The sequence below is a fragment of the Perna viridis genome, chromosome 13 (genome assembly GCF_037379345.1).
Source record: "Perna viridis isolate PV_CMFRI_1.1 ecotype Kerala chromosome 13, ASM3737934v1, whole genome shotgun sequence".
In the NCBI taxonomy this organism is placed as follows: Eukaryota; Metazoa; Mollusca; class Bivalvia; order Mytilida; family Mytilidae; genus Perna; species Perna viridis.
The window spans coordinates 25654357-25669280 of record NC_142457.1 but is presented as its reverse complement, the minus strand read 5'-3'; the positions used below and the strand labels follow the sequence as shown (position 1 = coordinate 25669280).

At 31.9% G+C, this 14924-nt stretch overlaps 1 protein-coding gene and 1 long non-coding RNA gene across 3 annotated transcripts; one reads left to right on the top strand and one right to left on the bottom strand.

Moving 5' to 3' along the window:
* Nucleotides 1-5830: 5830 nt before the first annotated feature.
* Nucleotides 5831-8743, bottom strand: LOC148600100 (uncharacterized). The gene is made up of 2 exons (XM_088559131.1): nt 8574-8743; nt 5831-7008 (listed from the first exon to the last, which is right to left on the bottom strand). The coding sequence occupies exon 2, from the start codon at nt 6951-6953 to the stop codon at nt 5868-5870; it is 1086 nt and encodes a 361-aa protein (XP_088415257.1). The 5' UTR covers nt 6954-7008; nt 8574-8743; the 3' UTR covers nt 5831-5867.
* Nucleotides 8744-9057: 314 nt separating this feature from the next.
* LOC148600099 (uncharacterized) lies at nt 9058-13493 on the top strand. Of its 2 annotated transcripts, none has more exons than XR_015918015.1 (3): nt 9058-9277; nt 9414-9475; nt 13299-13493. It is a non-coding gene; the product is annotated as an uncharacterized LOC148600099 (long non-coding RNA). The 2 variants fall into 2 exon arrangements; XR_015918016.1 differs by lacking the exon at nt 13299-13493 and adding an exon at nt 11437-12092.
* Nucleotides 13494-14924: the final 1431 nt, after the last annotated feature.

Sequence of the window (14924 nt, the reverse complement as noted above, 5' to 3'; positions counted from 1 at the left end):
CCAGATTACTTGAACTTATTTGTTGAATGTTGAAGACATTGTTCCTGCGAAATAAGGAAATCAATTGGTAAATTTCTAGTCTAAATTAGATATGATAATAGATGCAGGTATTATTTATGTTTTTTTCTTTTCTCTTTTGACATCTGTAAATTGTGTAAAGTTTATCTATGACATCGCAAACAGGGTCGCCATACGTCTTGGACGTTGGTCATATGTTTATCCCTTCGCGTCTGTGGACTAAAGAGCTTTTAAGTAAATCATATTAAAATACGCCATTCTTGCACGAGAACATTTTAAATCGATACCTCCGCCTTATATATAGTTGTATTTCCATGAGAAAAAAAATCATATTTTTCTTCTACGTGCATTGAATCGGTGGAATATGATATTAAGCATTGATGCATTTGATACAAAGAAACCTAACATGAACATACACGGAACTGCAACATAATTTCATTACATTGTGCACGTTGTCAATTGTCAGAGCAATTGTAGTAGTAAGCATTTGTTACTTCATGTGAACATGTGAAAAAAAAAAAAAATTTGCACCAGGTTTGGATGCAAATCCTGACACTATGAGTACGTCAGTCTAAACCAGTTCAAAATTACTGTATTTGAAAAGGAACTAATTTTTGGACAATTAATTCACAGTCTTGACAAGTTTTGACTTCCTACTGGTTTTATTAGACATCAAAGGGTTATTTCACGTTTAACTTCATCTTATTGGGGATATGGGTTTTTCCACATGTGATACAAAATCCTTTTTTTTTATCTTATGGAGCTCAACGTATAGTGGAAAATAACAACTGAGTCGTGTGCGCATTTCATTAGTCCCGACGACAGAAGGAAAAACAGGTTTTTGTATAACGCATCATACGTTAATCTGACCATTACTCCAATAGGTGATTTTTTGAGACTTCTTATAAAAAAGAAATTTTAGGAGGAAAGCAGTAAGTTTCGAACCATGATTAACTTCAAATAAATTGTGGCAAATATTTTTGTTGCGGCAATATCTTTTGGCTCTTAAAATGCAATGTTCAAATGTATAACGTCAAACTAAAAAAGATATATAGTTCTTTAGAACATAATATCTAACAAAAACTAATTTACAGTGCAACATGTAACATAAAAATCTTATATAGCAAAATCATAAAACTCTTTTTGTTAAAGTCAAATTTTCTTCAAAGTGTATAACATAAAACATGAATTGCTAAAAATAAATATAATGATTGAAGTTAATTCGATGGGATACTAATTATCAGTAAGACCTGTAAGAAAAAAAAGTAAAGAGCGTCACATAATTCTTAAACAAAAAACAAAATAAAAAAATCTTAAAGGTATCCAGACTGTAACACTATCATACAGGTGATTTGCGTGAAGTTTTCAGTGAAAAGAACAAGGGTTTTTTCAGGTTAAGATGCGACAAAAATAAAATCCCACAAGAGAATTGAGTTCTATGTTGTTTTTTTTTGTTTTGGAAAAGTATAGTCTATTACACTATTAAAATAAAACAGTTTTGTAAAGTACGAATGGGATCCTACATTTCGATGCAATATGTTACATTGTAACAAGGACAGAAAGACGAGGACAATGTGTTTATCGTGATATGCTCTAAACGGGTGCATAGATAACAATCCCTCGTGTGATAAGGGATCCTGGAATTTTAACAAGAACGAGTTAAACTAAGTCTGATGTTTACTACAGGTACTTTAATTTTAAATTAAACAGTAGAACATTTTGACGCCAATGTTTTGTCATTGTGGTGTAAAAACGACAACTTAAAGATTTTACAAACAGAACATAGGGTCCTTTTTTTCTTGGTTTTTGTCGCAGTTGCCCAAAAATGTGCAACACAAAGTTTGGCAACAGTTCTTGGCTTGAACAAACGACACTTTGAATAGGAAATGTAAAGTCATCTCTCCAAATAAAATTACATTAGTTTACAACTATACACGGGCTAATACTTCTGACCCCTTCTGATACTTCAGAAGATAAAAAAGATGAAGCAATGATGATTGTTAGGGTACATACGGAGAGGTATTTAGAAATCTCACTCATACATTTTACATGTCAAAAATACTTGATTTTTCTAAATTAGAAAATGTCCAGTCCTTTAAAAAAGCCATTGATTTTCAGGAAATGATGTTTTCTATAAACGTAGGCAATTAGAAAGCAGGTAATAAGAAAACATTAGAATAGTATCTTTAAGCAAATTGATGGATTCAATTATGAATCTAACACTTATTTAGACTTGGGCCTTATTTATACACGTAGTATCACATAAACCTTGTTTAGTTACACTAACATAAGTGTCAGGCAATTATATCTATTATTTATTGTAAATATTTTACTCGGAGAAAATTCAGTACTATAATTTGTCATAAATGTGAAACTGCTTCATCAATTGTAATTAATTATTCAATGAATTTACGAAATATAAAACAACTCTATGTATTTGTATAACAACACAACTTTAACAAGTATGTATTTATTAGCCTGCCTATCGGCAAGCATCGCGATTAAAATTATAAAATTTATTACACTCGATGTGAGAAGTTCCATGATCAACTCGTTATCGTTGTAGATTCTATATATATATTATGGAGAACGATTCCTGATCATTTTCCAAATATACCGAAGATGTTTTCAGAATGCTTGAGTTTTTTATCGACTATTTGTTTATCAAGTGTAGGTGATGTGTTTTTTTCAATAAACTGTCGGCATTCAAATAAAATCTAAGTCGATTGTGTTCCTTCACTCGCTTACATACTCCTTCACTTTTATGAGGCTGACTTTATAGCTAATCTGATACAAAGGAAGTAGCATCGTTAAGCTAGATCTTTTAATCTCAGTTCCGCCGTATAGATCACGTATTATAATTAGACCATCCTAGTTTCGGGAATTTTATGCATCTGCCCGCGGAACTTTAGTTGTGGATTCTACAGCCACTGTGAAGTCAGCCTCATATCTTGACCTACACTTAAATATCAATGGTAAATGAAAACTATTGACCAAACAGTACGAAAATTGTGCGAATTGCTCAATGATTTTTTTTATCCTTTGATTAAAGTCATTCGCATTAATAGAAAATGTATAATTTTCATTTATTATAAAATCGTGATCAGACTGGATTTTGTCCGTACATATAATGACTGTTACTTTTTTGTGGTTCATTTTATTTCATTGTTCATCTAACGTTTAAATAAACTTAAATCTTTAAATTGCTAAATTCAAACTTTAAAAAAACTAATGTGATGCCAATTTGCTTCCAATTTGATAATATTTTCGGAAATGCATGGCTTTCACACGGACACATACCCACTCGAAAGTCCAAATTAACCATGCGAGTAAGATGTAAAATGTGCATGACTGATATTGTTCTTGAGAATTGTACCATTTTTCACCAGAGCAACATGTTAAATTATTACCTTGTAGATAAATATTCACATTGCTGACATATGAACAATTGTTTTTTTAAGGTCCCGTCATTTGAAGTTTCGATAGAATACTTATATGAGGCACATAGAATGAGACTACAAGAAAAAGGAAATATTTCGATCGTAGAGGAATGGATCTTTTTATTGGGCCAATAACCTCATGCACCAGCAAACATAACTTTTTTGTAACGCCAGGAGCATACGAGGGCTTCATTGCAATTGCCATTCTTCACTAGCAGAATATTTTGCGGGAGTTGCTGTTGACATTACTTTATAAATAGGAAGTTAGTGAACAATTTCCATATCATTTTTGAATGACGTATTATATTAGTTCAAATAATAAACTTTGTAATCTTAAATTAGCAAATATAATCAGATTAGTTCTTCATGTACATTCGGATAGTTATGAAAAAGAAGTTATTACATGTAGAATTATAGCAATAAACAAAGACTGTTAAAAAGAGTAATTAAGGGACCCAAGATTCTAGCGGGAATCAAAATGATGTAATCCAGATACAAAGGCCAGACGTGGAAGAGTTAGAGCGTTTATTGCGAAATGGTATGTCACAATACCAACTTCTACCTAGTAAAGTAAATGATATCATACTAACAATGGCCCGCAAATAACGAAATAAGGTTAAAATTTACTTTTTTTTTTCTCCAAACATGCATCAACTTTGTATTTTAATCAGTCTAATATGATTATTTTGAATGCCAGCCTCAAACAATGACATAATTTCAAGACATTCGTCCGGAGGAAAACACATATAATAGTGTAAAAGTATGTAAATTCTTTTTTTTTCTTGACGTGGTCATAATTACCGGTTCGTTTAGTAAAAGATTCAATTAAAAACATGTTGTATCGGCATATGTTTTCCACAATGGTGAAATTTAATAAGAGAACAAGTCTTGACTCATTTGAAAATACAAACAGATAAGTATGATTGCATTTATCCGAAGCAATAGGGTTTTGGATTGTGTCTCCGTGTACAATACTGAGTGTTTAAACTAAATATCTGATAATTTTGTCGTACATATTTTGCACTCATTCATTTTTTGATGATTTTGTTCCTAATTGCGGCATTTGTAGGGAAAACTGTATTTATCATTCTCAAAAACCTTTTCACTGGAGTTCAGACTTTTCTGCAGATGACCAACAAATGCCATGATGGAGTCTGCTGGAGAGGAATTCAAACTCTTACGACTCGTGCTGTCGTGTGCAATAATATATATAAGGGTCTGAAAAATTCCCGACGATGTTAGAACTGTCAAATTTGCGAAGCAAATTTTTGTCGTTCCCTCCGAGGGATTCGAACTCGTACCGCTGTGACATCTATGGCATCTGTATCAATTATTGTTTACAGATTGTCATGATATTAATCCCTTATATACATTGCGATAAACTTAATGCGTGGTTTTAGTATGCCTTGTATATTGTTTACTGTCTATATAGTTTTCAACCCTCTATCAACTTTTTACAGCTATTTGAGAAAGTAATTATACAATGTCTTAATAAAGTAACCTAAATAAAGCTGTAAGTTTGTGTTTTTTTTAAAACTAACTCCCAACACTTTTCACTTAAGTATCATTTACGGTCAGCTGGGCCCTGTTGTTGGCTGATTCTAACATGCGGGAATCTAACATGGGTTTGCAATGGAAGATTTTTTTCAATATGAACATAAACATGTAGTTACCTTTAAGCATTGTCTTAAACTGCGTTCTTTTTAATCTACCGCTTCATTTCAATAAATGGTTAAAACATTTATACAGTGCCTTTATTGAATAGACATCCCAATTTATTGGGTATGGGGCAATGGGTAATGGGGCGACGGAGAATGGGGGATGGGGCAATATTACACTCGACTTGTTTTGCATAGATTCTCGATAGGAAGTTGTTATTACGAAATTTCCAGTATGTGGCTTTTCATGATCTATTGAAACATTTATTTTAAAATATTCATTGCAATGACGTATTCATTAACATGTGCTTATTGCGTTTTTATACAAAACATATATGTAACTTAGTTTTCGTTTTTTTTAGAAAATAAGTTATGAAATATCTGTACGATACGGTGTATTATGAAGATCTGCTACACTTTCATTTAATTTTTATATATGCGTTAAGGCCCCTCTACCTGCTTAGCCTGAATAAATTCCAAAGCTGACTTTTCATGATAAAACTGTCTTTGAACATTTTTTCGATAAAGGTTGTTGTATGCAATAGATGTATTTTAATAAAAAAAAAAGTAGGTATTCTTTCTGTATGGGTATTAATACAACCATTTGACTTATCCATGGTGTCAAAGGTAGGTTAAATATTTTTGCTTTGTTTCGCTTAAATGTTGATTGGATATTTTATTATTAGGTAACAGATATAAAAAAAGCCCAATAAGTGAGGATACAAAGGTTCTACTTATGTCTAAACGATTTTTACATTCTGCGTATAGAACCGTAATGCTCATCTAAGAACGTCACATCATCTCTATTCTTGTGAAATAGCCTAGTCAAGAGTATTCCGAGAACTGATTGGTCATATCGATGGCAACTACCAACTTTCGTTCCCCCTCCTTTAGGACACTTAAATAATCTTCCAGAGTTTGGAAAATCCATACAACCAAACTGTAAAGCACACGAAACCCAAGGGAACATAATATTCTTTAACGTAAATTGACTTCTTTTAATCAAGATCCAGCCACCCAAAACAGTTTTATATCGATACAAACAAGGGTCTTCATTCAGGAATTTAAACGTTGTCCGGCTAGTTCTGTCTGCTATAGTTAATCGAAAATCTTCCTTAATGATACTTTTTCCACGTCCAGCGATTGCTGTTTGAATTCCGTGTCTTATTGCTCTCTGAAATAAGTCTTTTGCTTTTTTTGGATAAGTTATAATTGATGAATCAGTCCAGTAGACTAAGTCAAATTCTTGTAATATCATTTGAACTGCAATTGACTTCCAACAATAATGACCAAGCTTACGGAAATGGATAGGGAACATCTCAAAAGGAAATTTGCGAATAGTGAAATTCTTGAAATTGTGTCTTATGTAATTAATTTCATCATGTTTTAAACCAAGGTCAAATATTATGACTTTCATAGTAGGAAATGATCTTAAGAGATTACGGCTATTAAAATGCATATTTGTTCGAAGCTCTTTGAAATGATTGGATGATATACCGCTTACAAGTACGGGCACCTCTGAAGTCTCACGTTGGCTCGTCAGGGCAGCTATTCCCTTTTGATCTAATTGTAAAAACTTAATGTACCTCTCTGGCACTGAAAAATTATACTTTTCAATGATTTTAACATTTTCTTCTAATTTATCGGGAAACTTTTGTTCGACACTGCATTCCTTTGCTGATGTATACTCTTTATAACGAAAATCCTTGATTTGATATCGAGCAGTAATCAAGTTCTTTATTCCACTTATTTCATATCTTGTCGTAATGATGAATAAGAGAACCAAAGTATATGTAATCAATATCAGACTACATGTGTTCATTCTAGAAACCATCATGATCCATGGAACTAAGGTTTACTTCTTTTACAAATAACCCGTAATTGACATGAATCTGGAAAAATACAAATTGACTATGTACACATTTAAAATAAATCAAAAACAAACAAAAACAAAAACAAAAAAAAGAAAAAGAAAAGAAGAAAACAAAGAGTTACATAATAATTACACCAGTTGGGCGGCATAAAACTATTAACTAGACCATTATTAATTGGGTTTTTTTAGCATGAATATGCGGTTATACTTCCATATACGGCAAAGTACCCCTTGAAATAATGATGTGCAACAAACAAACAAAAACAAAAATAAACAGAAAAAAAAACAAAAAAAAAAAAACGCTTGTTCTTCAAATTTCTATTTAAATTTAATTCTGCAATAAATTAAGATTTGGAAAAATGTGAGCCTTTTGGAGAAGCTAAGGCTTATATAACTTATCATGAATTATATTTTAACTTTTTTTTTCTATATAACTACACTTGTACGTTGACAGGTGATGCGCTGGCTTAGCAGGATATGCTTACTCTTGCGTTGTTTATGTTGGAAGTTGAACGTGCACAAGCTTTTCTTTTTGTTTGAGGGGACGTCTTGTTTTTTTTTTCTTTCTCTCTCTTCTCTATATTCCGTTTTCTTTCATTTTTTTTCGTATATGTATCACCTCTCTAACATCTTAATTTTAGTTTCGCCACGTCTTCGTGTTCTGGAATCTCTTAATTGACCTTCTTTTTATTTGAGCTATTTTGGTATTGTTGTTTCTTTTTATAAAAGAGTAATCAAGGGAACCAAGGTTATAGCGGTAATCATAAGAATGTAATCCAGGGACAAAGACCAGACATGGAAAACAGACATACACAACAAAGAACATAAAGTAACTAAAATCATTCATACAAAGTAACAAAAGTAAATGAGCAACTCGGACTCCACTAAAAACTGGGAGCATGGACAAGGTGCACCGGTAGGGTAAGCGTCCTCTGCTTTTCCAGAAACACCTGCCGAGTTGCTCATAAAAAGTCAAGTCCGGGGTAGACAAATGAGGAAAAGAAAAACTATGACCCTTCGAATAAATCAGTTTTCATGGTGATGATGAATACACCATAACGATCCACGAGTTCATGATGACGACCATAAAACTTCTTTAGTGATGACTTCAATCTTGTAGCAACATAACCCTGAAGCCTGTTTGTTAGAGTAAAATAAAACATCACGTTATATCTTGTCTGTTCAACTGACCAGTTTAGACTTCATCTAGCTTCAATTTACTCTCTAAACGGAAAAATTATGTTGTTTGAAGTTTTTATTGCACCTCTCTTGTTTCTTTCAAAAAAAAATGTCATAATATTAAAGCATGAATTAGCGAGGGTCGCTTCAAACCTAAGACGATGAATAATTCATCAATACTTTGTAGAGTAACGATATATTTTCAATTTGACTCCTGTTTGTTTTCAATTTTAGTAAAATACAATACGTCTTCAGTTACGACTGAGCAATATAACTACGTTCTAAATATGTCTGGGTGGTAAGCCATGTAAACAAAAGAACTTCGCAATTGATTTAAATAAACATGTTCGTTTGAAATCGGACTTCCAAATATTTCTGTTACACCAAAGAAATTAATTTACTTACATCTGGTTTGCTTGAAATCGCAATTTACGTATGCATAATAAATTCTAATCACAGAGAATAGCAACCGCGAAATTGTTTTTAATCTGTTCTTCTACTTCTACACAGTTTTAAGGAAAGGATGTTTAGCATAGAGCTATAACATTTAGTTAAATTATGTCTATCAAGGTGTGCGATTTACACTTTTAGTAGCCTAAAATTTTATTTTGTCTGTAGATAAAATCATTTAACTTGAACTGTAGGGAAACATCTTGATGTTTAAATAATAATTAGATTTCTCTCCTCATCTTAAATCGTATAACCATTTAGGAGAACACAACAAATAAAACTTAACAGCTGTTATTTAACTACACTGAAAAATCAATCTACATGCGCCCGTTTTAATTAAACATGAATAAATAACGGTCATTGCTATCCAAAATAATTCCTCTAACAATGCTTATTGATATAAAGAATATCAATAATAAGATATAAATCAGTGTTATGAATGAAATATAAATACAAAGCAAAAGAAAAAAAAACAAAAACCAAAAAAAAAAAACGATATTTAGTTGTATACATTTTGTGATATTGTATGATTAACACAATACTAAAAGAGAGTATAGTGGCAGAGAACTTCTATGGAGTAAACATTTTCCATGGTATATGAGGGATGCACAATTAGGAACGTTTTGTTTTTCTCATCGGAGAATGGGGATTATGAATGGGTAGGATGTTGAAATCAAATCAAGTTTTTTTTTGTTAAATAATTATAAGTAATTCCATTAAATCTTTAACGTTGGAGAACTTGTTGATATGAAATTTAATTAAATATATGTACAGAGATTTGGGGATTTTCTATAGGTAACAAAACTGGCAATGTGGAATGTAGAAAGTTTTGCCGTTGAAGAGCTGTACGCATAAAAGTAAGTATTTAGTTAAGAAATTTTAGGTGAGTATTACAAAAATAGTTATAGTACAGAGATTTGTCTAATACCAAACATCTTATAGACCGAAAGAGTAATCAAGGGAACCATGATTCTAGTGGAAATAAAAAAGAATGTAATCCAGGATCCAGGAACAAACATCAGACATCGAAAACAGACTGGCACAACAGACAGAACATAACAAAACCAACGTAATGAATACAAAGTAACAAAAGTAAATGAGCAACTCTGACTCCACTCAAAACTGGGATATGTCTGGTTAAGTAAGATGTTCGTTTACACAGGTTCATAGATGGACTTCAGAAGATGTTTGATTCACATAGATTTCCGGTTTATTAAGGGTTTTGTCTTAACTGCTAGTTTTACAGAACTTTACTTTTAATCAATACACTTCGATCAGCTATATTTCGAATTTTAACAATCTGACATTAGGCATTGTTCATTCATTTACTTTTGTTATTTTTTGTATGTATTAGTTTGGTTCTTTAACGTTCTTTGTTGTGTTTTCCCTGTCTGGTCTTTGTCCCTAGATTTAATTTTTTTTATTTCCCCTAGAGTCTTGGTCCCTTGATTGCACTTTTACAATAATTATAATATAATATAAATGATAATAGTATTATAATCTGAATCTTTGCTTTATTGATATTGCAATTCCAGCTATTAGTATTCCTTTAGGACAATAATTATATGATGATATGGTTAAGCATAACTGTTGCAATTCTTTTTGTTTGTACACAAATGAATAACATCATTCAAGAGGTGCATAAAATTAACACAGAACAATTGAACATACATAATTATACTGACATACACCTCTTAGAAAAAATCTGATTTCATTCCTGATTCTTCATACTGTAAAAAGGTGTAAGTTTGAAATAAATCATTTTGCCTTAACTTTGTAGGAAATAATTTTTCTGACCTAATATTTTGAAAATAAATTTTCGTATTTTGAAAATAAATATACTGATAATGAAATTTTCACCCCACCCCGACCCTGAAAAAAAATTCAAATGGTTGTCTCAATTTAATTATACTAGCAAGTCAGAAATATGTTATGGAAGCTTTAAGTAATATTATACCAAAGTGTCAATCTAGATCTAGTACACGATGTGTGGTAGTACGGGACAGTTCAATTAGGTATTATTATGTAGGATCAAATTAACGATACATGTCATAACAAATTAATATTATACAACGTCTCAGAATGTGACGACTCTGAACAATTCATGTTAGAACTGTCAAACATAATCATTTTCTAAAATATATATTGGCCCATTTACATAAACTACTACTTCAGGGTTTTCACGTCTTTGACTGCTCTCACGAGTACGTATTATTTTAAAAGTGCTTGATAAAAAAAGTAATTTTTCAAGACTATAGCTAACAGTGTACCCGTGAAGTAGGGTATAGGAAATTGGGGTAATGAACACAGGAGGATATGAGGAGAGAGGGATAATACTTTATGTTGCCGTATGACACTAGTAAAAGACAAAACCAATACACAGGATATAAGGGCAATAAACACAGGAAAAGTAGTAATAATTACCATTAAAGTCTGACACCTGGAATACGACCGAAATGTGTGAAAGAATTATGAACTTTGTGCAGAAAGTCTTCTAAATAATTTTATCATCAATAAAATTATAACAAAAGTTTGCCATATGTGCGTCAAATTAAAAAAAAGAGGGTTGGATTTCCACATCAACCATATTGCATTTTAACAATATCGGCAGTCTGAACTCATTATTACATTAAAGAATAATATTAGAAGCATCACACATATTTCGTATACATTTCGCACATTCAGGGCTATACTATTTTCATATTTTTGTCAACCAGTTTTTTGCGAAACACGAAAAACCGTTACTTTGTTGATAGGAATGCTCTGGAAGAAATAATGCGATTCAATATTTTATGGATTTTAATTTCTTTTTTTAAAGAGTAATCAAGGAACCAAGATTCTGGCGGAAATTAAAAAGATGTAATCTAGGGACAAAGACCAGACATGGAATACAGATAAACGCAACAGAGAACAATAATTAAAATAATACTTACAAAGTAACAAAACAGATGAGCAACTCGGACCCCACTAAGAAAAAACTGGTGTTTAAACCTTACAAACGTCAACACCCTAGATGATGCGTAAGTCCCATAAAAGTTTAAATTGTGATTGATAACGATTGTTTAAAAAGAACAGAGGGAAATACAAATAAAATTACCAACATACTTCTTTCATCTCATCTTTCGTCAACGTGATCTTTGCACACTAAGTGTATTCTTCTGATTACGTATTTTAAAGCTGTTACGGGGAAATTTATACCAACCATTGTTTACACAGTGAAATTTTATTTCTTGGGCTAGGAATGGTAAAAATACTTTTACCAGAGCCACCAAACGTGAAACAACCGTCTACCTTGCACCGAATATTGTAATTGACTTTATCGAAGTATACTGGGTCATTTCGATTTTTTGGCCTTGCGGTTATCAGACTTATCGATGACAATGCCCACAATGTTATGTTTGTATCAGGAGAGTTGTTTACAAAAACATGTATTGCAAGAATAAAATATTCAACAAAGTGTTGTAACTGTATTAGGAGTACTTAAGTGGCAGTCCAGCTAAGAATCATGCAAAATTGATACATAGTTGGAAAGCATTCATATTTTCATTTTTGATATTTTGTTTCAACTGCTTTAGTTAACAGAAAATATTATGTGGCTTTTCATAAAACCCTTTTCATAAGAGATAAAAATTATGTAGAATGGACTGTATAATTTAAAATCAAGGTAGATTACTCTGCAAGTGATATTAAAATACAATAGTTAATGTGGGATTTGCAACGAGGATAATCTCCTATAAGCAGACAGGGTGGAATGAATAATTATACATTTCATCAAATAGACATGTAATGCAACTTAACAATAACAAAAATAAAAATGTGTAGCTTTTTCTAGGGTGTATCACAAATAACAGAATTTGCAGGATTCTTACAAAGACTACTATGATATGGCTTGTTTATCTTGTTAACGATTTATTTCTTATTCGAAACTTCTATAATTGAATGCAAGAATCGTTTGAGGATTATTCTGTATTTGATGAAAACTTCGTTAATATCATGTTTACTGTCATAGTTTTCCTTCCTCTTTCGTCTATCCCGAATTTGACTTTTTTTATCAGCAACTCGGCGGGTGTTTCAAGAAAAGCAGAGGACGCTAACCCTACCGGTGCATCTGGTCCATGCTCCAAGTTTTAGTGGAGTCCGAGTTGCTCATTTGCTTTTGTTGCTTTGTTTGTATGATTTTAGTTAATTTGTGTTCTTTGTTGTGTTTGTCTGTTTTCCATGTCTGGTCTTTGTCCCTGGATTGCATTCTTTTGATTACCGCTATAATCTTGGTTTCCTTTATTACTCTTAAACAGATACCTTTTATACATTGTATGTATGTTTGGCTAATTCCTTAAAAATTCTATGTCATACATGTTTTAATCATTAAATAACACAACGAATTGCATTGTATGATTGGAAAAAAAATAATGAAATAGGTCAAAACAGCTTGATCTAATTTATAAAAAAAGTAGTTCGCACTACACAGGTTTTGTACAAAGCACTTATATCTATCATATATCTCCCTTTTTCCCTTTGCCCAATCTTATTATTACTTCTAATTGTTTAAAACAAATAAATCAGAAATGCACTGGTTTGTTAATATAGACCCAATAGAATAACAAAACACAATATAAGCTCACATAAATGAATGTATAAAATCACATCTTTCCTTTCCTACCGGTTTCACTGCTCTTGCAGATATCTATGGTTGAAGACATTGTTAAGAGTTACTTGGCGGCGTCGCATGATAATTATAACGAAAGTGAAATTGACAATGACTATAAATAGTACAGCTATTAATAACGTCTTGGTGAAAAATCTATCACTATTCATCTTCCTAGTATTAATTATAGTTCTATATACTTTTACTTATTATATTTTCAAGTGTTAAAATGTCGGTTAAATTTGAGTTTATACTTTGAATAAAAAACGTTTCTTTATCAATACGTTCTTGTTCCGTTGTTTTATCCGGGAATTTATAAAACGGAAATATTGTGTACTTATTTCCAAACTCCGGAGCATTGGTCTCTTCCATGCTGGCACTACTTTTGCCATTCCAGAATTAGTGGAGGAACGTCAACGGTTCGGAACTGGAGCTGCTTTGGAGTTTGACTTATTTCCACAGTTCTCAAAATGTCCGCTATATTGTATTTTGTGATATTCCGTAGTTGTTTTTATTTGTTGCCGATGAACTGTTAATCTTTTCTTATTTTAGCTATGTTTGCTTTATTTCTGTTTGTTTGTTTGTATTGATGTTTTGTTTACACAAATTCCTTGCTTACATGACGTTGGATGACTTTGAATCTACTGTGGAAATACTATTGTTCGTGGGGACCTAATTGTCGTCGTTTTCGTGTGTATGCCAAACCACGAAATTGGGTTCCCAACGAATGGGAGATACCAAATGGAGAATCTGCGAACTTGTGTTTCTTCCTTGTACCACAAAAATTGATATCGACGAATTAAAGTACTTTTACAGTAATCTGCAATCTGCGGTATGCAGATATTACGATTTAAAAAGGATAGTTGTGATTATATTGCACAAGAAAGATAACTCAACTGAGTTTCGGTACAATCTCAATTTCAAACGCAACTATTTAGTCATGTAACAAGTTATTTCGGACCTTATTGACTTGTAGCTTCAATTTCAATCAAATTTCTTGACGAAATGGAAATGTGTGATATTTCCGTTTTTAAATTCATGTCAAAAATTCATCTGAAAATGACCAGATTTCCTAAGTAGTTAATACCACTGGGTTGTCAACATTGACAACATTAGACATTTTTACTATGAATCGAGTCTGTTTTAATAGCGCACAGGGTAATCATCTCTCATATTTAAAAATTCAATAGACACATAATCGAAGTGTACTATCTTCACCTATCCAGCGCTTCCAATCGCGTAAATACATGTAATAGCCTCCATAGAAGTCATTGTAATAATAAAGAAAGAATGTAATTACGACGTTCGGTATGGTTTATGTTGCTTCATCCGGAAATGATAAATTGGAATAATTTATTCTATACGGTGGCTGTTCAAGAGACGTTTTATAGTTCACATTTGTGATTAGGAGTCAGAAATTTGATATAAATGAATTAATCAGCAACAAATTTAGTTCTAAATGTGATATTATTATTAGCAAACCATGCACATTGGTGTTAAACCTTGGTGACTATCAATTAAAGATGATAGTCATTCGAGACAAGGAGTGCAATATTACTTGAGAAGGTGATACAAGGTGCTAAAACGACCATTTAAACAATGTCTTTACTGTTTTATATTCATAAAACATATCCTACATTTTTTTCCGGAATACAAAACTT